At 43.5% G+C, this 24,213-nt stretch overlaps 1 protein-coding gene and 1 long non-coding RNA gene across 3 annotated transcripts in view; both read right to left on the bottom strand.

Moving 5' to 3' along the window:
* Positions 1 to 11,548: 11,548 nt before the first annotated feature.
* LOC125993644 (frataxin, mitochondrial) overlaps positions 11,549 to 24,213 on the bottom strand; it is a 105,636-nt gene continuing 92,971 nt past the window's right edge. For both annotated transcript variants that reach the window (XM_068650285.1, XM_068650286.1), the window contains exon 5: positions 11,549 to 11,761. In XM_068650285.1, the coding sequence (XP_068506386.1) occupies positions 11,623 to 11,761 (139 nt within the window). In that variant the 3' untranslated portion in view covers positions 11,549 to 11,622. The remainder of the gene's footprint in view (positions 11,762 to 24,213) is intronic.
* The window catches only part of LOC137840181 (uncharacterized), a 35,244-nt gene continuing 22,798 nt past the window's right edge, over positions 11,768 to 24,213 (bottom strand). The window contains exon 3 of the long non-coding RNA XR_011086661.1: positions 11,768 to 12,749. This is a non-coding gene — a long non-coding RNA (uncharacterized lncRNA). The remainder of the gene's footprint in view (positions 12,750 to 24,213) is intronic.

Genomic DNA, 24,213 nt, shown 5'->3' with positions numbered 1-24,213 from the left:
ATCCTACTGGGCCTGATGGTAGCTCTTTTCCAGGGGCTGGTGGTGCTAGCACACTGGGCCTGATGGCAGCTCTCCTCGTGGGGCTGGTGGTGCTAGCCTACCAGGCCTGATGGTGGCTGTTCTCCTGGGGCTGATAGTGTTAGCCTACTGGGCCTGGTGGTTGCTAGCCTCCTGGTACCTGGTGTTGGCTGGGCTCCTGGGGGGTGGCTGTCCTCCTAGGGCCTGATGGTGGCTGACAGCTGCTAGCCTCCTACTGCATGATGTTCAGTCACTCTGCTGATTGCGAGTCCCTCCTTGAGTAAACATGTGTGAGGTGGAATCCAGCTCTTGAAAAGCTGCTGCGTGGCGAGCGTGAGATGCGCGGCAAGTGTTAGCTGTGTGGCGAGCGTTAGCTGCGTGGCGAGCGTTAGCTGCGTGGCGAGTGTTAGCTGCATGGCGAGTGTTAGCTGCGTGAAGAGACAACATATGGTTTTGACCAAGATGATCAATGGTGCCTGTGCATGTTTTTGTTTAGGACATGTGTCACTGAAGTGGAAACGTGCTTTTCTTTTTCAACTTGGAAATTATTTTTATAAAAAATGTCCAGGTTTTTTTCCACCATTGCTCTATAACATTTAAGACAACTCTTCAGCGAGTGCTGTGCCGAGATGGCGCACGCGCTGCGCGCACTTGGCGCGTTGCGCCGAGAGGGCGGGCGGAGAGGACACTGCGCAGAGAGGGAGCGCGCGCTGCGAGCGTTGCGCCAAGAGGGCGTGCCAAGGGAAAGCCGAGAGGGCGCTACGCCGAGACACCACAACGCGGCGCCTTTGCGGCACCCTCCGCTGTCTCGGCGCAACGCACCCGAGGCCCACTATTACGGCGCAGCTGCGCTCGCTGCCCTCCGCGCAGCGCGGCGCCCTCTCGGCGCAGCGCATGCGCACCCTCTCGGTGATCCCTCGGCACGCCCTCTCGCCGCAGCGCTCGCAGCACGCACTCCCTCTGGGCTCAGTGCCCTCTCGGCCCGCCCTCCCGGCGTAGCGCGCAAAGCGCGCGCAGCGGGTGTGCACTCTTGGCTCAGCGGTCGCACCCTATCGCCGAGAGGGCGCCGCGCTGCGTGGAGAGGGCGCCGCGCCGAGTGGGCGCCTTGCCGAGAGGGCGCCGAGCCGCGTCGAGAGGGCGCTGCGCCGAAAGGAAGCCGAGCCCAGAGGGCGCCGTGCCGAGATGGTGCGCGCGCTGCGCCGAGAGGTGGCACGCTCTGCGCGAGTTTGGCCGAGAGGGTGGGCCGAGGGTGCGCCGCACCGTGAAAAAAAAACCCCGAAGTTGTCTCATATGTTATAGAGCAATGGTGAAAAAAAAACTTGCATATTTTTTGTAAAAGTAATTATAAATAAACACCGGCACTTCTGAAGCTCTAATCGGCCACTTTGCGTGCGTGCCCGGGCCGCTGAAAGTCTAATAAAGCTCCATGATGGCAGCCGGGGAGCCTAAAAGGAGTCAACCTGCACTTCTGGAGCTCTTCTCGGCCACTTTGTGTGTGTGCACGGCCCGCTGGAGGTCTAATAAAGCTCCATGATGGCAGCCGGGGAGCCTAAAAGGAGTCAACCCGCACTCGTGGAGCTCTAATCGGCCACTTTGCGTGCGTGCGTGGGCCGCTGGAAGTCTCCAAAAAGCTACACCATTACCAACGGGGAGCCTAAAAAGAGTCAATCCGCACTCCCGGAGCTCAACTCGGTCACCTTTCGTCCTGGCCGTGGAACAGTGGACCAGCTCTACACCCTCGGCAGGATCCTCGAGGGTGCATGGGAGTTCGCCCAACCAGTCCACATGTGTTTTGTGGACTTGGAGAAGGCGTTCGACCGTGTCCCTCGGGAGGTTCTGTGGAGGGTGCTTCGGGAGTACGGGGTGCCGAGCCAACTGATAAGGGCGGTTCGGTCCCTGTATCACCAATGCCAGAGTCTGGTCCGCATTTCCGGCAGTAAGTCGGATTCGTTCCCAGTGAGGGTTGGACTCCGCCAAGGCTGCCCTTTGTCACCGATTCTGTTCATAATTTTTATGGACAGAATTTCTAGGTGCAGCCGAGGCGTTGAGGGGGTCCGGTTTGGGGACCTCAGCATCGCGTCTCTGCTTTTTGCAGATGACGTGGTGCTGTTGGCTTCTTCAGGCCGTGATCTCCAGCTCTCGCTGGAACGGTTCGCAGCCGAGTGTGAAGCGGTCGGGATGAGGGTCAGCACCTTCAAATCCGAGTCCATGGTCCTCGATCGGAAAAGGGTGGAATGCCCTCTCCGGATCGGGGGATGCCATTTTTGATGGGTATCTGAAAGTTAATTTTACAGTTATGCTGACGACTGCTGTGCTAATAATAAACACTGAAATGAAGCAGCGTACTGCTCGGTGCGTCACCGTTGCATTGAGGGAAATGTAGTATTGGTGCATGTAAAAGATCTGCGGGCTTCCAGCTTGCTGCGGGCTGCGGGCCGGTTCTAATAATAAATCAAGATCATCCCAGGGGCCGTAAAAAACCTTCTCGCGGGCCGGATGTGTCCCGCGGGCCTTGACTCTGACATATGTGCATTAAGATGATCGTTCCAATCGCGACCAAATCTCGACCCAGACTGTCTCATTATTTATAGGCCGGTTTCAAATTTCCCATTCATAGCAAAACTTCTTGAAAAAGTAGTAGCGCATAAGCTTATTGATTACATGGTTGCCAATAATCAATTTGAATCTTTCCAGTCTGGTTTTAGAGCTAATTGTTCCACCGAGACAGCACCTGCTAAAGTGACTAATGACCTCCTCATAGCTATGGATTCAAACACTTCATCGGTCTTATTAATACTCGATCTTAGTGCTGCTGTCGACACTGTAGACTTCGATATTTTATTACAGCGCCTTAAAAGCTGTGTTGGTATTTCAGGATCAGCACTATGCTCGTTCTACTCCTATCTATCAGACAGGACCCACCGAGTGGTCCATGGCAATGCGACCTCTGGGTTCTACAACGTTATATATATATATATATATATAGTGGAGCCTCGGTTTTCGACCACAATCCGTTCTAGAAGGCTGTTCGAGAAGTGAATCGTGGAGCCTCGGTTTTCGACCACAATCCGTTCTAGAAGGCTGTTCGAGAAGTGAATCGTTCGAATTCCGAATCGTGTTTTCCCATTACAAATACGCCTTTTTTAAGCATTTTTTCATTTGCGCATTTTTGTCCGATCGCGCAACTGCAGCGCAATGCCGAATGCACAACCGTAGCGCGGCGCTGACCGCGCAACTGCACCGCGCTGGTCGCATTATAGTGACAGAGCGGTCGCTAAAATTTAGAAAATATTTTTAAAGTCCTAATGGACTTTCCAAAATTGAAGTGGACCTTTTGGTCCGATCGCGCAACCGCAGCGCACCGGGCACTCACTGTCGCATTGCTTTAGGAGCGTCTTTGTGTCAGGTTTATTCTCTGACTGAATATATGTATAAAAGAAAATGATCGGCAGACAAAACAAGTGAGGCAGAATATTGAGTTTTTCTCGCGAGGAGTGCATCCAGATTTACAGCAATCTGACTACACTAAAAATCTGTTTGCACTCTTCGCTCTTTTTATTTGGAATGCCCTACCCACAATGTGAGACTAGCCCCTAAGGAGGTGGGGAGAAGGCGTGGACTTTGTCTCATTAGAGAAGAAACGAGATTGATGTGAACCAAGAAGTCACAGACAAGATGTCATGAGAAACAAAACGAATGAATGCTATGTGAAACAAGAAGGCACAGACAAGATGCCACGAGAAAAGAATGCAAGGACAAAGTGCCATGTGCAGACATCAACAGAATAGTTTGAGCTATCAAGAACTTTCTTGGATCCCAGAGGTATGGAAGGTCAGGAAGTCCCAGACAGCATCGTTCGACGTGTTGTTTTTCACATTCCGTCTGGACGTCTGCAAGGCGAAGCAGCAAGCATTCTGTGCAATAATCTCATTAAAAAGTACTCATGAGAGAACGCATGATAACATATATATACAATTTATCTAACACTTTGTGTTTTAGGATGGCTTCACTGCTCCCACTTGCTTCCTTTGGAGGCATGATTAGAGTTAATGCAATCCTCAGAGTAACGAGAATGTAATATCGAACGTTGAATTAGTGGGAGCTTGTTTCTCAGAATGAGCCGGTCCCATCTAGGCGTAATCGGAGACAAAGTCCTTCTTGTTCACGTTTTTTTCTCTCAAAAATTTCCAAAGGTTTGTCTTTTAATGCAGGATGCTTGGTCTCCATGTGCCGAAGCAGTTTTGACTCGTTAGCTAGCCTGTCGCCACATATTGTGCAGTGGGCTTGGCGCGTCAGAGTCACCTGTGGTGATAAATCCGTATTTTAAGTAGGACTCCTGAAATTATATTTTAAATGCAGTTTTCCTTTTCTTAGAAGTCGTAGCCTCTTCTTCTTCCATCTCCTCATTGGGCTTTTTTCCCTTTCCGAAGAAGTTTTCCAAACATCTCTGTTGCATGCTCATTTTTGCTTGCTTCGCGGGCTCGACTGGGGTGACATGTCACATGACCGGGATGAGCGTCTTGACCCGAATTAACCTGTGTCAAGAAACACGGATGCATCGACGGATGTAATTGGGAAAGAATCGCCAATTTTTTAAATAGTTTTCAAAATGAATTCTTACTCATTTTTGCTAGCTAGTTAATTGATCGTTGATAAAAGATATATATATATATATATATATATATATATTTTTTTTTTTTGTGCGGCTTCGCGGTCCGGTACCAACTGACCCACGGACCACGGTCCGCAGCCCTGTGGTTGGGGACCACTGGTCTAGAGTATTTTCTATTTGGGCTCCAGAGCTTTGGAATGCCCTACCAATGGAGATTAGAACTGCTACCTCATGTGTCTTTAAACATTTAAGACACGTTTAAAGACACATTTATATGATATGGCCTTATTGTATAAATGGTGGCCGATTTGGCTGAAGTTTGAGTTAGGGCTATATTAATAAACTTGACTTGACTTAATGTGATTTCACCTCATGAGATAAACATCTTTCATAAATCTGATCTGCAGGCGCTGAAGTGATGGAAACTTTTATTCTGTGTTGTATTTAATGAGAATCACTGATAGTAGGTTTTTGGTGATTTTTGTTTTTTCAATGCGGTTAATAAATGCATTTTTTTTCAAAAAGGTTTTATTTTTTTATATCCATGCTTTACTACCTACTAAAGGCCAAAACCTTTTATGCCACTGGTGTCAAACTCAAGGCCCGGGGGCCAGATACGGCCCGCCACATCATTTTATGCAGCCCGCGAAGACAAATTGTGCATCAAATCCATGTCATTACTAGAATTGCAAATTGTCTTCACTTTTAATAATATATTTTTTGTTAAATATTTGACCATTTTTTTCTCATCTGATTTGAAAACGAGTTGTCAGTTTGTTTTGTACCTTTTACTGTATATAAAATGTGGTGCTCATACATTTATTTGGGTTGACAGTCATAATGGCTTTCCGGAAAAAATGAGTTTGACACCCTTGTTTTATGCAATTGCTGCTTGGGGCCTAATAATAATTTTCACAAAAGCAATGTGGACTTTGCAGCGGATCAAACCTTGATTATTCACTTAATAAACATCCCCCCCAATCATGCTTGCTCTGAACCTGTAAACTCCATACAGAAATCACCCATATACTGTATTTGTCACGACTCATCCCCGGTCAGTCTATTATGTGTATATGTTGCTATAGTTTACGTTTGCATCTCTGTGTACTCGCCCCTCCCCTCCTGTGTCGGCCCACGATCAGTGTGATTACCCTCACCTGCCTCTCGTTACCTGTCATGTATTGAAGTCCTGTCTGCCTCTCACTCCCCTGTCGAATTATTCACATCTCACGTCTTTCTGTCCTGTCTAGTCTTGTCTCTTTGTTTCTGTTGCTCTCGGTCTGTTCCTGTTAGTTTGCTGGTTCCTGTTCGTTTGTTCCCCTCATCTTCCCTTCCAACTCCCTTTTTCCCTTAATATACCCTGGTCCAAGCTGCATTTGGTCGCCCTGGCTCAATTTCCATCCGTGACAGTATTTACACCACAAGAGGGCACGTGTGGTCGTTACAATCAATAAATAGCGCATGTAGTACATACAGTAATCCCAGTAATTGGTTCCAAGACCAGCCCACGATAGGTGAAAATCTGCAATGAAGAGAAAATATATTGTTACAATATCCATAAAAGACTTTTATATTATATTGTATTTCTAAACACTGTATATTGTACTTTTAAATGCTTGTGTATTCTTAAACACTTTAGTAAACATTTTAAAGTAAAATTGATTTTCATAAACATTCTTTATTTATATAAATAGGAAAATGTTAGAATTGTATGGAGAAGCACTGGTCGGCCTGACCGGAGGCTTCGTATCTTTGCTTAAACAAAGATCTCTGTCTAGCTGTGAGAGGCCCTCACTAGTTATGAACAGGACACCTTTGTTCTTTGTTTTAGTTCGAAAGCAGTTATTTCTCTTTTAATAAACCTTGTAGTTTTTATCTATGGATTGTTGTTGATTGAGACTGTTTGTCTTTTAGTATTACAGAAAAGATATCTCTGTTGAAGTAGTTGCATTTAAGTTATCCCATATTTATTCAATATTAGTATTGTGTGAAACTTAGCAAGAAGGCTAGTTGCATTGTTCCACAGGAAAACGGCACTCAACACGCTTCGCGATATCTCATCAAGGACGAGTCAGCCAACCAGCAGCCAACCCGCTGAGGAGGAGCAGGATAGACTGCAACCTAACAGAGTCACAAATCGGCCAAGGCCTGGCACCACATAACATTCCTTAGTTAATCAGCATTGCTACAGCCACAATCTCCCCTCCCTTTAGTGTAGCAACGCCTTTTGTAACCCAAAATAAAAAGGCGATAGCGGAAGAGGAGCTCAGATTTGGTGGAGGACTGTAACTGGGCCTTGTACGTAATTCTCCTCGTGAGTAAAACAAGTACTGGTTGTCTTCTCCTCTTTGTTATAGTGTGTAAAATAATGTCTGATGGTATTTAGACCTGACAAAAAATAAATAAAATGATTTTTTTTCTAGGCAGCCGTCGATCCCGGGAGATCATGAGTTTGCGCCTGTTGGTGTCACTCCACGGCAGTGCTTCGTGTGGCTATACAGTCCGATCCGGGAGGCACAGCTTCTGCCGCATCTTGCACAGCGGTGGTCAGAGGTGTTATTGAAATCTTGAAAATGCTGATTTTTATTTCTCAATCTTTTGCCGTTGGCCTGTTGCCTTAGGATGTCTTCGTAGGCGACAAGACCTTCTCTCGTTTTCTGTCTCCAGTAGCTTCTGTCTTGGGCGATAGTTTGCCATGTGTTCAGTCCGATGCCTGCAGCTTTCATATCGCATTTACAGGTGTCCTTGTAGCGCAGCTGGGGTCGTCCTACTGGCCTCGAACCAGACGACAATTCGCCGAACAGGAGATCTTTGGGGATTCTTCCCTCGCCCATGCGGGTCACATGGCCCAGCCAGCACAGGCGTCTCTGCTTGAGCAGGGAGAACATGGAAGGTATTTTGGTCATCTCCAGCACTGTGTTGTTGGTTACATGATCTTTCCAGGTGATCCCGAGGATGCGACGTAGACATCGAAGGTGGAAGGCTTTCAGTTTCTTCTCTTGTCTTGCATGGAGCGTCCAGGTTTCGCTGCCATAGAGTAGGGTGCTCAAGACACAAGCTTTGTAGACCTGAACCCTGGTGTTTCTCGTCAGGTTGTTGTTGGACCAGACTCTTTCTGTGAGGCGAGCAAAAGTTGATGCAGCTTTGCCGATCCGCCGAGCGAGTTCCTTGTCAATAATCACCTTGTCTGAAATGGTAGAGCCCAGGTAGATAAAGTCATGCATGGACGGACTCCAGCGTGTGGTTTGAGGTTGAGATTGCCGGTGGTGTTACAACATCCTGGCCCATCACTTGTGTCTTTTTTAGGCTGATGGTTAGGCCGAATTGTTCACAGGCGTATGCGAAGCGAGACATGAGTGCCTGGAGTTCCTCTTCTGTGTGGGTTGCAACAGCTGTGTCATCAGCGAACAAGAATTCTCGGAGGCACCTGGTTCGAACTTTGGTCTTGGCTTTTAGTCTTGTGATGTTAAAGAGGTTGCCGTCGTGTCTAGTTCGTAAGTAGATTCCTTCTGTGGCGTTTCCAAATGCAAACTTCAGCATGACGGAGAAGAACAGGGTTGGAGCCAGAACACATCCTTGTTTTACCCCACCGCTGATGTTAAATGGTTTGGATGCATTGCCGTCGTGTATGATAGTTCCTTGCATGTTGTTATGGAATGATTTGACAATTTAGACCTGACAAAAAATAAATAAAATAAATAAGAGTAAATATATACAATATCCGCACAAGACTTTTATGAACCTTTATTATAGTTTTATACACTTTGTTTTTTTAAACACTGTGTATTTTTAAACACTTCTGTAAAATATTTTAAGTCAAACTGAGTTGCAAAAACAATCTTATTTATTTAAATAAATAAGACAGTAAATACAGTCAAACCCCGGTCTTCAAACGTCCCGGTTCTCGAACAAATCGGAATTCGAACGAAAAATACAAGATTTTTTCGCGTCGGTTGTCGAACAAAAATTTGGAGGTTGAACCTCACGAGATGAGCCGAGAGGACCCGAGAAAACCCGACCGCGCGGCCCAGATGCCGACTGATTCTGTTCGTCGTTATTGTATTATCGTTACTTTGAGGATTGCATTGACCCCTAATCATGCCTCCAAAGAAAGCAACTGGGAGCAGTAAAAGCTTATCTTAAAGCAATGCGACAGTGAGCGCCCGGGGCGCTGCGGTTGCGCAATTGGACCATATTAAGCTCCCTGCGCACTGAGGTGCACTTAAATTTTGGAAAGTACATCAGGACTTTAAAAATATTTTCTAAATTTCAGCGACAGCTCTGTCACAATAATGCGATCAGCGCGGTGCAGTTGCGCGGTCGGCGGTGCGCTGCAGTTGCGCGATCGGACAAAAATGCGCAAATGAAAAAATGCTTAAAAAAGGCGGTTTTTTTTGTCTTGGAACGGATTACATTTTTCTCCATTATTTGTAATGGGGAAAATAGATTCGGAATTCGAACAATTCACTTCTCGAACCGCCTTCTGGAACGGATTGTGGTCAAAATCAAGGTTTGACTGTATGAGTAAATATATTGCTACAAAATCCACACAAGACTTTTATGAACCTTTTTTGAAGTGTAAATGTATCTGGCTCCTCTCTGCTCGTGCGTGCTGGCCGACTGACGCGCGCACGCGGCCCAGGGCGGGCGCATCAGCACAAGACTTTTATAATTTTATTTTTATTGTATTTTTAAATATTTAAACATTTTAAAGTGTAAATGTGTCACGGCTCCGTACTGCTCTTGCGGTGCTGACTGTCTGACGCACGAGTGATGTGCATTCCAGTTAATTTAAGTGAAGAGAATATTTAGAAGCAGTCCACTCAAAAGATTCGTTCAAACGAATCGTTCAACGAATCGTTCTGGAACGCGAAAATCAGGACTCGTTCCCTCACTGATTCCTTCTCGCGATGAACTGGAAATGCATATCACTCACTCACTGACTCGTTCACTCACAGATCCGTTCATTTGATGAACGGGAAACTCAATTCACGACTCGTTCGTGAACGGGAAGTTACGTCATTTTCTTCTTTGTTTTGTTTTACGGCGAGGTGGCACCAGCTTCAATGCGCATTGCCGACACCTACTGCGTGGGATAAGTTATGTTATTGCATGTTGATTGAAGTCATATGAACTTTAGGAAATTTTTCGTTCACTGAAATGATTTGTTCTTTTGAACGAATCGTTCACTCACTAGCCAACACTATGACGCACCCCGGCAGCCCAGCGCGAGAGCATCCACTCAGAGGCACGCCCTGCGGTTTGTGCCTGTCCCAAATCCTGGACGGCAGTGCTTTCTTCCGACATACGCGGTTACGCTCACTGTCGTTGTCCCGACAATTTTCCTTCGTCCACGGCTGTGTTACGTCTCCGCTCTCACCCTTCTGGCCTATAGCATCACGCGCCCTCCGTGCTAGAACCCTGAGGCGCGCTTCGCCAATACGAAACTGCTAATCGTCAGTCCTCGCAGTTTTGTCTATTTTGACACGCACGCCTGCCATCTGATTCTCGTTTGCATGACCCGCTGTGTTACGAGATGCCTGCACGATGTCAGTCCTCTCAGTTTTGTCTGTTTTGACGCGCACGCCTGCCACCTGATTCTCGTTTGCCTGACCCGCTGTGTTACGAGGTGCCTGCACGACGCGAGCTCACTGACCGGCTCGTCATTTTAAAGTGTAAACGTGCAACGGCTCCGCTCTGCTCTTGCCGTGCTGCCCAGCGCAAGGGTATACGCACAAGCCTTATAATTTTATGATGGGCAAACAGGACGATCCGATAGGGAGTGACAAGCAGACATGCAGTTCTACTCCGCTTGGCGATCGAGGAGCGGAGACGTCAGAGTATGTGTGTAATGAAGTGCAAGTCTGAGGTGCTGCTGATTTGCATGTTGACGCAGACGGAGTGAAAAAAGTACGGGAGGCTGAGATAAAGTGCAGTTAGAACTGCTAAACCAATCAGCTGCAAGGAAACAGATCAACAAGTTCCCATTGGCCATTATCGTCATATGGGCAGACAAAGCCCTGCGCTCCAAGTGATGCCGCAAAAAGCCGCAACCATCGGGGAGTCGCTGATGGTGTAGGGGTGCACTTGCCTGTTGTGGTGAATTCTCTTCGGTGGTCAGCTGGTCTTCAAATCAGACGGTGGAAAGGTGGCTGGCTCGGGGAAGGAAAACTTCACTGACACACGGCTGTTTGGGGAAAGATTTTATTCAACCGATGGCAGAGTGAAGTGTCTCGCCCCCGAGCAAAATGTCGAGTTCCTTTGTCTACTCTCGCCCTAAAACTTATACCCCCACGCTTCCCTTCACTCGGGTGCACGCACACGAGGTCTGTTGGATGACCTGACCCCCCAGTCAGCCTCCCCAACTCTACACGGTGTATACATTGTCAGTTGCTAATGGAAACCAGATGTGTCTGGTGCCAGTGAGTCTACGTTCCTGGACCAAGCCCCAAACAATCCCGCACGAACCTGACCCGAACATGACCCGGTCACACTTAGGCTTACTAGTGAGATATACATTGCATGATACAAGAATAAAAATATACCACACTGTCTTGTTGCCTAGCAGCTAGGCCCTAGCTTATGTGCTTCATTGCATAGATGCTTTGAATGTGTGTGTGTGTGTGTGTGTGTGTGTGTGTGTGTGTGTGTGTGTGTGTGTGTGTGTGTGTGTGTGTGTGCGTGTGCGTGCGTGTGTGGCAGACTTAAAAAAATGAAATATGAAAAAAAATAAAAAATTCGCAATGCACCGAATCTATACGCAATATTTGGTTAAAAAAAAAAAAATCCGTGATTGAGTGAGGCCGCGATAGATGAACCGCGAATTAGTGAGGGAATAATGTACTTGGAAGCATACTTAGTGGCATCTCGATAACAGCACATTAAGAGGACATTAACGAATGACTGCAATAATAAACAGATGGTCAAATAAAGGTTTATATTAATTCTGTTATCCATAGAACTCATAACAGGACAGAACAAGGCTTGACATATCAGGACTTGGGCAGGCCAAAGAGGTCCATGTTCTTTTTGAAGATGGCAGAAAACTCTTCAGACAGGAGTTGGTGCAGGCTGATGCCATCATGAGTATAGACCCAACCACTTCCTGTCCAATTGTAGCGTTTTGGTCCACTGAAAATACAAACAGAACGTAGTAAGGCTTGCAAATAAAATAATCCTTTACAGCCACTGAAAGAATTAAGAGCCCGCATGTGTTCTTCAATTTCTTGTCCATTTCCATGTCTGGTGCCACTTCTACTTACTAGCTTATCACCACTAGAGAGTGAATGTGTGACAGTTATCAAAAATGCATCGACTGTGAGCGCTTTTGTATAGGCTTGTATAGAAAACCGTAATACAAATCCTATGCATTAGTATTAGTAGTATCATTATATTATTAGTAGTATTAGTAGTAACAGGAGTAATAGTAGTTGAATGTGTGTGTGTGCGTGTGTGCGCATGCGCGTGTGAGTGCGAGTGTGTGTGTGTGCGTGTGTTATATTAGGGGTGGAACAGTTCATTAAATCCAGAGTTTGGTTGGATACTCAATTTTGTGGTCACCGTTTTTGCTTCGGTTCTATATACACTTTTGAGCTTTGTTTGTTGAAAGGTGAAAAAATGAACACACAGAAATAGTGAACATTATTTGCTGTTTTATTACCATTTTATTTTCATAGTTTTATTAATCAGATACAGTGGTATCTGATCCCACCAACAGTTTCATCAGGCCAGGTATGCAGAACCCTGAGAAAGATCAACCCCTGCAAAGCAGCAGGACCAGACAACATCCCTGGGCGGGCCCTCAGAGCATGCGCCAACAAGCTGGCAGATGTTCTCACCTCCATCTTCAACCTTTCACTCAGCCAGATCATCGTCCCCACCTGTTTCAAATCCACAACCATCGTTCCCCTCCGCAAAAAGAGCCCGCCCGCCCACCTGCCTGAATGACTACAGGCCAGTAGCACTCACCCCTATCATCATGAAGTGCTTTGAAAGAACGGCGCTGGCCCACATTCAGAGCAGCTTACTGGACTCCATGGACCCCCTGCAGTATGCCTATCGGCCCAAAAGGTCCACCTCAGACGCCATCGCTGCTGCTCTTCATTACTGCCACTCCCACCTTGAAAATAAGGATGCGTATGTCAGGATGCTCTTTGTTGACTACAGTTCTGGTTTCAACATGGTCATCCCCCACAAACTCATCCATAAACTGGCCACACTCGGTCTTCACCCCAACCTTTGTGACTGGCTCCTGGATTTTCTGACTGGCAGGCCTCAGTCTGTCAGGCTTGGAAACAGGACTTCAGCCAGTATCATCACCAACATTGGTACCCCACAGGGATGCGTGCTCAGCCTCATCCTCTACACCCTGTTCACCCATGACTGCGTTGCCTCCCACAAAGACAACATCATCCTGAAGTTCGCAGACGGCACCACAGTGATTGGACGCATCACTGGCGGAGACGAGGTCCACAGGAGAGTGGCGTCCATCCTTAAAGGCCCCACCCACCCCCAACATGGACTGTTCACACTTCTCCCCTCGGGCCGGAGGTACAGAAGTGTAACATGTAAGACCTTCCATTTCAAGAACTCTTTCTTCCCCACGGCCATTAGACTCTTAAACAGCTGACCAGATCACTACCTCAGTCACTGATCTGCACTTTATACTGTAAACTGTTTACACTCACTTTGTTTTGCACTGTATTCTCCCCTGTTTAACAGTACATTCACTATAACTCTCACAACTGTTGCACAATGCCATTTTTGCACTAGCCTATATTGCACATCCCTCACCTTCGTAGTTGTATATACTCTATATATTGTGTTTTTTATATTTTGTGGTTTTTTTTTTTAACCTTCTTTTAATCTCCTTTACCTTGTCTGGCATTTTAACGGACAGCGAAATAATTTCATTCTACAAAGAAAAGTGCTTTCCTTTTGTACATATGACAATAAACGCTGTGAATCTTGAATCTTGGTACCTCTACTTATGAACGCCTATACTTGCAAATTTTGCGAGATACAAGCCGAAGCCTCATTGTTTTTATTGCATCTACTTATGAACCAAATTTTGACTTTGAAACAGACGCACTAGCCACCAGCACGTCTCGGTGCGTTAGCAGTGTAAAATCAAGCAGTGTAGAGCAGTGGTCCCCAACCACCGGGCCGCGGACCAGTACCGGTCCGTGTGTCACTTGGTACCGGGCCGCCAAGCCGCACAGAAAAAAAAAAAAAGTATTTTTTATCGAAGATCAATTAATTCAGGTCAAGATGCTCGTCCCGGTCACGTGACGTTTCCCCCAGTCGAGCCCGTAACGCTAGCATAAAATGAGTAGGAATTTATTTTGAAAAATAAAACAATTGGCGATTCTCTCCTAATTACATCCGTCAGTGCATCTGTGTCTCTTGACGCTCGTCCCAGTCACGTGACGTCACCCCAGTCAAGCCCGTGAAGCTAGCAAAAATTAGCAAGAGACAGAGATGTTTGGAAAGTTTCTTCAGAAAGGGAAAAAAGCCCAATGAGGAGATGGAAGAACAAGAGGCTACGACTTCTAAGTAAAGCAAAGCTGCGTTTAATAGAACATTTCTGGAGTCCTACTGTCACGGTCGGGTGGAGCATGGAGCAGGACGACCAAGTGCAGCTTGGACCAGGGTTTATTGGCGGAACTCAAAATACAGACTCGGTAAACTGACATGACTTAGCAAAGCAAAATGACTTCCCAACGAAAACATTCTTGACACCGACAGGAACCAAAAGGACATGAAGACGACACGACAGCAACCAAAACCAATGATCCGACAGGGACTGAGGGGCAGACAGGACTTTTATACACGACAGGTAACGAGAGGCAGGTGGGAACAATCACACTGATCATGGGCACACAGGAGGGGAGGGGCGAGCACACAGACAGAAACCAAGACAACAGACACATAGTGGAGCAGTTGAGGACGAGACGTGACACCTACTTAAAATATGGATTTATCGCCACAGGTGACACTGACACGCTAAGCCCACTTTGTATCAAATGTGGCGACAGGCTAGTTAACAAGGCAATGAAGCCTTCAAAACTGCTTCGGCACAAGACAAACATTTGGAATTTTTTGGGAAAAAAAAACGTGAACAAGAAGGACAGAAACCATTACTGAAGGCCAGCACAACCACATCAACAAATGTGACTGCACTGAGAGAATCGTTCAAAGTGGCTAACCGTATTGCTAAGGCCAAGAAACCTTACTATTGGTGAAGATTTCTGAGAAACAAGCTTCCAATAATTCAACGTAAAGGTGAGTTTTATTTTTATGTGGTTTATATTTGTTTGTTATATTTGTTATAAAGGCCGGTCTGCAAAAATATTTCTGATACGTAACCGGTCCGTGGCGCAAAAAAGGTTGGGGAATACTGGTGTAGAGTATGTCTCCTAAAACTATTGATATGAAACTCGAATTCATAAAAGAACATGGCGAATGCATGCGTATCGTCTAGCTCAGGTATGGCTGGTGTTGTGCCAAAGTAGGTACCCCTGTGTAAATTGGTATCCCCTGCTGTAGGAGCGCGCATGCATGGAGTGAAAGGGGGAAGCCGTTGCCGGGCGGCAGACAGTACCAGTTTGTTTTTTAAAAAAAACCTGAAGAACTCACTTATGTCTGATAATTTCCATCTTTAGAAGCTAGGTTGCTTCTATTTTCTTTCTCTCACTGGCATTCTGCACGAGGTGCATTCAATGACCACTTACACAGTCTGAAAACTCATTGCACCAAAAAGTAATGACAAGTAGTGAGCACATTGCAAGGAGTACATGGAGGCATACAATAATTTCTTAGCCTGACTTTTTCTTCTTGAGGGTATTTTTAGCAAGTGTAGAAAATTAAAACAGGTTACCTCCTCCCCAAGCAAAGTTAGAAGGTCAAGAATAAAGTGCTATTTTATTTTTTGTTATAAAATCTTGAAAAAGCACAAATAAAATTATTGTTTTGGTTCTCTGTGTGTTTTACATAGAGTAATAGGGAAAAAGGTGTGACTTTTGGGATAGTCCGGTACGCATTATTTGCTTTTACATTGATTCCTATGAGAAACCTTGCTTTACTTGCAAACGTTTTTACTTACAAACCTGATCGCGGAACCATTTAAGTTCTTAAGTAGAGGTACCACTACTGTATGTATCTAGGGTCGTTTATTCATGGCAGCTGCACATAGTGATGGGCAGAAAAATTAAATGGTCTTTATTTGGATGGCAAAAGGCACAATACATCTGTGTGCCCACCAGAGATTGGATGAAGTCAAATTTCAGACAAGTTAAGTTACACTGGAAAAAATAAATCAAGTCAAGTCACCCAAAAAGCAAAGCATTACTTTTGTCGAGTTACATGGTGGATAGGATGGTAAAAGATAGTGCGTGAGTGTGTATTGGATTTGGCCCAGACGAATTGGCTAAGATGAAATTCCAAATTTCAAAGCTTGACATGGAAGCCCTGAAGAAGGGGGCCTGAGTAGGGGTTACTTAAAAGTTACTTCTTCAAAATTAACTATTGTTAAATTGGTAAAGGGGAATTTGTTGGTTGAACTAGAACCATTTCTGTTCTAAATTTCACCAGAAGATGGTGCCAAACTCAGATTGACCTAACATAGTAAATTAATAGTTTAAAAAGTCATCGATTAGATGAAGACTTGTTCTGAAGCACAGCAACACACAATTTTGGATTATGTTATATTATTTTGTTTTGCTATAATATACTTTGAAACTGCTTGAATATTTTAATTTGCTAACTAGGGAAGCCCATGCTCATCTTTAGCTAATGAGAATGAGACATGTTAATCACAGTTAGAGTAAGCTGCAATATACTTTATTTTATTCTGCTTTGCAATACTGTATAGTTAGTAGCAACTTGAGCAGCATCATAGCACTGATGTTTCATTTACACATGAATGTATTAAGAGTTGAGTAAGGACAAGGGGCTGACGGTGATACCGTGGGTGGAAGACTGCAATCCCACGCTTGAGCTTGACCTAAAGGTCACCAGCTTGTCAAAATACGTTTTGAAAATGCTTGAGTGTTTTAATTTGCTAACTAAGAGAATCCACAATCATAGTTATGATTGTGTTAAATTGACTATTGTGAAAGTATGTGTTATTATTGTCACGATGTTTGATCAGTATCAAACATGTATGTAATATTGATGTTTCATTTACACATGAATGTATAACTGTGAGCGAAGACAAGGAGGCGGAAAGGGTTAATGGTGATACTAAGTGGTGGAGGACTGAGATCCCCACACAGGAGCGTGACCTCCGTCACGTTTTTCCAGTTGAGGCATAAACAAAATGCTGTTTGACACAAGTCAGAGAAAAAAAACATTTGCAAATGTCACATTGATGGACAGTTGACAAGATTTGGGAGTGGGAAACAGGATGAAGCTTCCCTGAGAAAATTGTTACTTCCATGAGAACATGGTCACCTCATCTGGTTGAATCCGGTTGAGATGCAGGTGCAGTCTATTCTGGAAGCATTTGGGTCATCTGAGGCCAATGTATGATGTCATGGAAAAAAACTGGTACGTGACCAAGCAGGCATAGTACCCACGAACTGGACTGGTATAAAAGGTTCGTTCCGACAAAGAGCATCGCTCTCTCTCGCCCGGTGGGCTTTCCCCATCAGGGGTATGGCCCCTGCGGCTACTGCCGTGGGTTGAGAACGCCGATTAGACAAAGATAGATTTCATTCTTTCTGAGATTAACCCTAGGTCCGTTAAAATGAATTTATATTGGACTTAGTCAAATTTTAAGCTCAAAGACAGGCTAGGAGATGCAGACCTCAGTGCAGGAGAGAAGAGCCATTTTTAGGGCATCGTCATCTCCATTCTTTAGGCCAGCCTGTTCTTTTAAACAGAATCCGGATTTTGGAACAAGGAGAACTGATCACTTGACTTTTCCACCAAACAGCATTTTAGACCTCTAGCCTCTTACCCTTTTTTACTATATTTTTGAGTTTTCAATCGAGAGAACTTTGAGACAGAATAATTTTTGCTCTATTGAGAATGGTTAGTGGAAATTATTGTTAGTTGTTCGAACAATTGAAACTTGTAATTCTCTTTCTTGCTTATTCATTAAATTTCTACTTTATAATCATCTAATTTCGATTAACGATTTTGATCTTTTATGCGTTAAATCTCTTTTGTTTCTCTATCACAGTCATACTTTAAACTGTTCAGTTCTTTTTTAAATGAAGACAGCTTTAATCCTTGACATTAGGGAGTGTCAGAATCTGGTTCGAAACCGTTATCTTAAGCTCAGCTAGTGTGAGTGTACGCTAGTGAAAATAAACGAGTTCCTGCGGTCTTAACAAAGACAGCTAAACTATTCCGAGCGGATAACAAAAGCAACAATCTTAATAGGAAAGGAGAGCCGCTGAAACGGCCGCGATCGAGGAGATCCTAGGTCTCGACAAAGTAGTTACTCAACCCTCGGGTTTCTTTGATTTCAGCGGGACTGGTGTCCGGAAATGACGGAATTAATCTAAGAATAGATTAGTTACATGGACAGTGGTTAGACTCGGAACGAATCTTCTTTCTGTACCGGCTTAAATCAATTCTCGTCTCCCCTACGAGGCTGCGTTATTGTAGAGGGGCTAAAGTACAGAATTTTACCCTTTAAACGGAGAGCCGGTCACTTACATCAGATAAGTGCACGATTGACACTTTGTTCAAGCAAGTGAATAGTCAAGTCATAAAATGTGGCAGAAACATAACTTTTACAGGCAATTATCAATTTCAACATTTCATGACTGATAGAGGCTGGGATGTTCCAAGTTCTTGTTTTTGCTTTTACGGTTATGGCAATCAGCACTACAAGATGAAAATTTACTCCATAAAAGTAGTGGTGTTTAGTGCTGGCTTCCCTTCTTTCCCTCCAGCTAACATCATGAAGTAATCGTATGAAGGCACAATAGGAATAATCATTTGACTTGTCGATTTATTGTACAAATAATCTCTGACAAGTCGACCACTAAAATAATTATTAGTTGCAGCCCTAAATCAGACCACCCTGGGATCTGACGTTGGCCTGTGTATGGCATACAAAAAGAAAACATTTTACCTTGAAATACGTATGCTCAGTGGCGTTGAAGGGCTCCTCGGGGGCCCCAAGCAAGAAGGTAGTTATGGGACAACACGCAGAATATATATATATATATATATATATATATATATATATATATATATATATATATATATATATATAATGAACCAAAATATATGTATATGTAAATTGTCTGTATATTATTGTATTTTTATGATAAAGCCTTTATTAATTCTCAGTGATCCTGAGTAAAAGTAAATAAATTAATGATACACTTCAGTTATAGATACGTTTATAGTAAGTGTTTAGACTAATCACTTTTTCATAAATTGCTGACACTGACTACTATTTACTATATGCAGTCTACACTTATTTCTCAAAAATAAACATCACACTAAATTTTAAGAATTACTTAATGTGCTATCCTCACCGCGGTGTAGCAACTGAAGGTATCCAATAAGTTAAACTTTGATGCAATATCCAGGAGTCTGTGTTGTAGTCCACATTTCACTGTTGTTTACTGAAAATTTCCGTATTACATGACAGAAAACTGCAATTTAACAAGGCTTGACTGTTTTTACATTAAGTTCAGCTTCACATGAAGTCTCATGAAATATCCTTGTACATAAATGTAAATCAGTGGTTCTTAACCTTGTTGGAGGTACCGAACCTCCAACGAGTTTATTATGTGCATTCACCGAACCCCTCTTTAGTGAAAAATAAAATTATTTTTTTGAAATTCAAGACATCGATGTTTTTTAATAAGCCGTGCATGAACATCCCCTTGTTCAAATAACAAAATCAACACAATGCATGAACTCACAACCAATTACATAGTGGCAAATCAGAATTTACACAATAAATCAGGTTTGTTCGGACCTCCTCAGTGGAGGCTCTGCCGAACCCCTGAGATCGACTCACCGAACCCCTAGGGTTCGATCGAACCCAGGTTAAGAACCACTGATGTAAATAAAACAATTTATTACCTTCTTTTTTAACGTTAAACCTAACTTAATCTTTCAATTATTCAATTTAAGAATGAACTTTACTTACGACTTTGCTTCTAGCATCGCTCATGGTCAGAAATTAATTTGTAGAAAGTGTTTTCAACAGATAGGAATCGGGCAGGAAGTAACTGACAACAAGGCAGGAAGCGGTAGGTAAGTTACCGGAAATGGTATCAAAATAAAAGCATCTTCCGTATTTTGCGGACTATAAGTCACACTAGAGTACAAGTCGCACCATCCATAAAATGCATAATAAAGAAGAAAAAAACATAAATAAGTCGCACCGGAGTACAAGTCGCACTTTTGGGGGGACTTTATTTGACAAAATCCAACACCAAGAACAGACATGAATAGGCAACAACAGGCTAAATGATACGGTATGTGAACGTTACATAAACACAAACGAGGAACTGAGAATGTGTCTGACGTAACATATTAACAGTCATTCCAATAACTACAACATAAATAAGTTTATCAAACCAATCTGTGTCACTTCAAATCATTAAACGCACCAAAGTCTTCGTCATTTGTGTCACTTATAAACAACGCAGCTCCTGACTCCGGAAGTATATGCAGCGCTGACATCGGACTCATCATCAGTTGCAGTTCCAATTATTCCACAGGCCTATATAACTACAGTCAAACCTCGGTTTTGAACTTCCCGGTTCTCGAACAAATCGGAATTCAAACGAAAAATACAAGATTTTTTTTTGCTTCGGGTGTCGAACAAAAATTCGGAGGTCGACCTTCGCGAGATGAGTCGAGAGGATGCGAGAAAACCCGACCACGTGACCCAGATGCCGAGTGACTCCGTTCGTTGTTATTGTATTTTTGTTACTTTGAGGATTGTATTATCCCCTAATCATGCCTACAAAGAAAGCAAGTGGGAGCAGTAAAGCCATCCTAAAACACAAAGATGCTCTTAAAGCAATGCAACAGTGAGCAACCGGAAAGTTTTGGAAAGTACATCAGGACTTTAAAAATATTTTCTAAATTTCAGCGACGGCTCTGTCACCAACGCGGTGCAGTTGCGCGGTCGGCGGCGCGCTATGGTTGTGCGTTTGGCTGTGCGCTGTAGTCAGATCAGACACAAATGCGCAAATGAAAAAATGCTTAAAAAAGGCGTTTTATTTTTTAGTCTTGGAACGGATTACATTTTTTGTCCATTATTTGTAATGGGAAAAATAGATTCGGAATTCGAGCGATTCACTTCTCGAACCGCCTTCTCGAACCGCCTTCTAGAACGGATTGTGGTCGAAAACCGAGGTTTGACTGTATATATAAAATGTAAATTACCTTAAAAGTGGCATTTTATTGCTAAATTTATTTTCTATTATATTTGTTTAGTTTGTTTCTTAAAATAACTTGAGGCTAGGTCATTATTTTGTTTCTGAAGCACATTAAGTGTATATAAAGGACTGTCTCAGAAAATTAGAATATTCTGATAAAGTTCTTTATTTTCTGTAATGCAATTAAAAAAATAAAAATGTTATACATTCTGGCTTCATTACAAATCAACTGAAATATTGCAAGCCTTTTATATTTTAACATTGCTGATTACGGTTTACAGTTTAAGAAAACTAAAAAATCCTATCTCAAAAAATTTGAATATTTCCTCAGACCAAGTAAAAAAAAAACATTTATAACAGCAAAACAAAACCAAACATTTAAAAATGTCCATTAATGCGCTCAGTACTTGGTTGCATGGATTACTGCATTAATGTGGCGTGGCATGAGGCCTGTGGCATTGCTGAGGTGTTATGGAATACCAGGATGCTTTAGCTCATTTGCATTGTTGGGTCTGGTGTCTTTCAGCTTCTTTACAATACCCCCACAAATTCTCTATGGGGTTCAGGTCAGGGGAATTGGCAGGCCAATCGAGGACAGTAATGCCATGGTCAGTACACCATTTACTGGTGGTTTTGGCACTGTGGACAGGTGCCAGATCATGATGGAAAATGAAATCATCTCCATAGAGCTTTTCAGCAGACGGAAGCATGTAGTGCTCTAAAATCTGCATTTACTCTGGACTTGATGAAACACAGTGGACCAACACCAGCAGCTGACATGGCTCCCCAAACCATCACTGACTGTGGGAACTTCACACTGGATTTCAACCAACTTGGATTTTGTTCCTCTCCGGCCTTTCTGCCGACTCTGGCGCCTTGACTTCCAAATGAAATACAAATGCTTTCGTCTGAAAAGAGGACTTTGGACCACTCTGCAACTGCCCAGTGCTTCTTTTTCATAGCTCAAGTCAGACGCTTCTTCCGTTGTCTTGAGTTCAGAAGTGGCATGACCATGGGAATACGGCTATTGTAGCCCATTTCCCGGACACGTCTTTGAACAGTGGCTTTTGATACCTGGACTCCAGTTCAGTCCACTGTCTTTGAAGCTCCCCCAAATTCTGAAATTCACGTGGAACAAGGAACAAGTAGAGGAGCGAGAGGTTTGAGAGAACCCCTCCCCAATTTTTTCATAACTTATTTAGACATAATTCCCAGGTCCATAATTACCCCACACGCAGCTCAAATTACCTCAGACCACCAATAGCCAGTACAGCCCAAATTCTAGTTAACATAGGCTACAGATGGTCAAAGATTTACAATTCGCTGTTACTATTTTTATGGGACTTGTCTTCTCACCAATTTAAGAAGGCTCTGAAATTACTTCTCTTAGACGCTAAATACTTTCCATATGGTATGCTAAATGAACCTGGATCCATTCATTATTCTCTTTAGTTATAGTTTTGGTGTGTTTTTTCCCTATTGTTGTATGTGTATGCCTTATCCCTGTTATATTTTTTTCTTTTTTTTCATCTGCATGACATGTATTAGGATGCATATTTCTCTATCCATTGAAATTTTATCTTAAATGTATTCATATTTCTGGGGAATGCTACTTCGTAAGCCCCTGGAGGGTTTTTTAGACATTCTCCATCACATTTATTTAATCTATGTACATTTTAAATTGTTTTTGTGTGTGAAAACAAACAAACAAAAAACAACCAAGTCAACAAACCACAGTACTGTACAAGAACGAGGAGACGCAAGCCGCATTATCATCAAAGACCTACAGATACAAATGTACCGAGAAGAGATAAAGAGTCCTTGACAATTGACAGCTAAAATGTCTTCTTTAACGATGATACCTTCAATTATCAACAGAGTGAAACTACAAGAAAAAAAAGTAAACAGCATTTAGCCTGTATAGTATTGCAGTAGCATGCATATGAAATCTTAAATCTACTTAATGCTGACAAAACTTAAACTTCAATCAAATTGTACAAAATAAGTACAGATATAGTACACAAAACGACATAGTGCAGGGGTGGGCAAACTTTTTGACTTACGGGCCGAATTGGGTTCTAAATTTTGACCGGGGGGCCAAACCAGGAGCAGATGGATGTAGTGTTTGTGTGAAGTAATATAAACGACCTGTAAAGGTCATTGCATAAAAGGTTTTGGCCTTTAGTAGGTAGTAAAGCATGGATATTCAAAAAAAGTTTTTTGAAAACAAATGCATTTATTAACAGCATTAAAATGTTGTGGTAATTCTTAGGATAGAGCCGAGGTGTCGGTCCGTTAACCTAGATCTGTGACGGGCTTTGTTGACGTTCATGTGGCTGAGCCAAATTGTCCACTCTTTTTTTAAACACTCGGCACTCAGTGTTCACCTTTCTTTTCCTCGGGCCACTCATTTTAATGGAAGGATTCCATTGTGGGTGGCATTAGCGCAAAACTGTATCTGAAAGCTCAGCGTGCGAATTACGAGAATGCTGACGTCACAGCCAACACTCGAAATTCGGCACTGATGGAAATAGAGCGCGGAGTGCGCCGGGTCCGTACTACTTAGTACGTATACGCACTTGTGAGTGTGCACCGAGCTTTCTGACACAGCTTCCAGCAGTAAATGCGCGGGCGGGTGCGTCCCCATCTATTGGGGAAACATAGTAATTGCAGGGAAAATGACCCCAAAATGTATTCAATTTATTCAGGTTTGGCGGGCCGGATTAATTGGCCCCGTGGGCCGGATGTGGCCCACGGGCCGTAGTTTGCCTATGTCTGGATTAGACTCAAGCTCTGTTTTATGAATATTAGATCACGCCAAACGAAAGCGTTACTAGTTAATGATCTCATTAGTGACCATAATATAACATTAGTGGTCTTTGCAAGACCTGGTTAAAACCTAATGAATTGCTGCCGCTTAATGAGGCCTCGCCTCCAAACTTGCATGTCGTGCATCCTCGTAAGAAGGATGGCGTGTATCCTTTATCTCAGATTCTGATCTCAGATTTAGCCCTTGCTCGATTAATGCAGTTAAAACCTTTTAAATTCTCGTCCGCTCCACATCCTTGCTGTCAATTTATCTCGCTGTCCACCTGGGGCTAACTCTGGTTTACTGGATTAATTTTCAGAATTTGTGGCCGACCAGATGACCAATGCAGATAAATAATAATTATCATAATTATTATTATACTATTATCATAATTATGGGGCATTTCA

This window comes from Syngnathus scovelli, chromosome 3 (genome assembly GCF_024217435.2).
Source record: "Syngnathus scovelli strain Florida chromosome 3, RoL_Ssco_1.2, whole genome shotgun sequence".
Lineage (NCBI taxonomy): Eukaryota > Metazoa > Chordata > Actinopteri > Syngnathiformes > Syngnathidae > Syngnathus > Syngnathus scovelli.
Note: the sequence above shows the minus strand (reverse complement) of the source record. Positions and strands in the feature narration are given on the sequence as shown.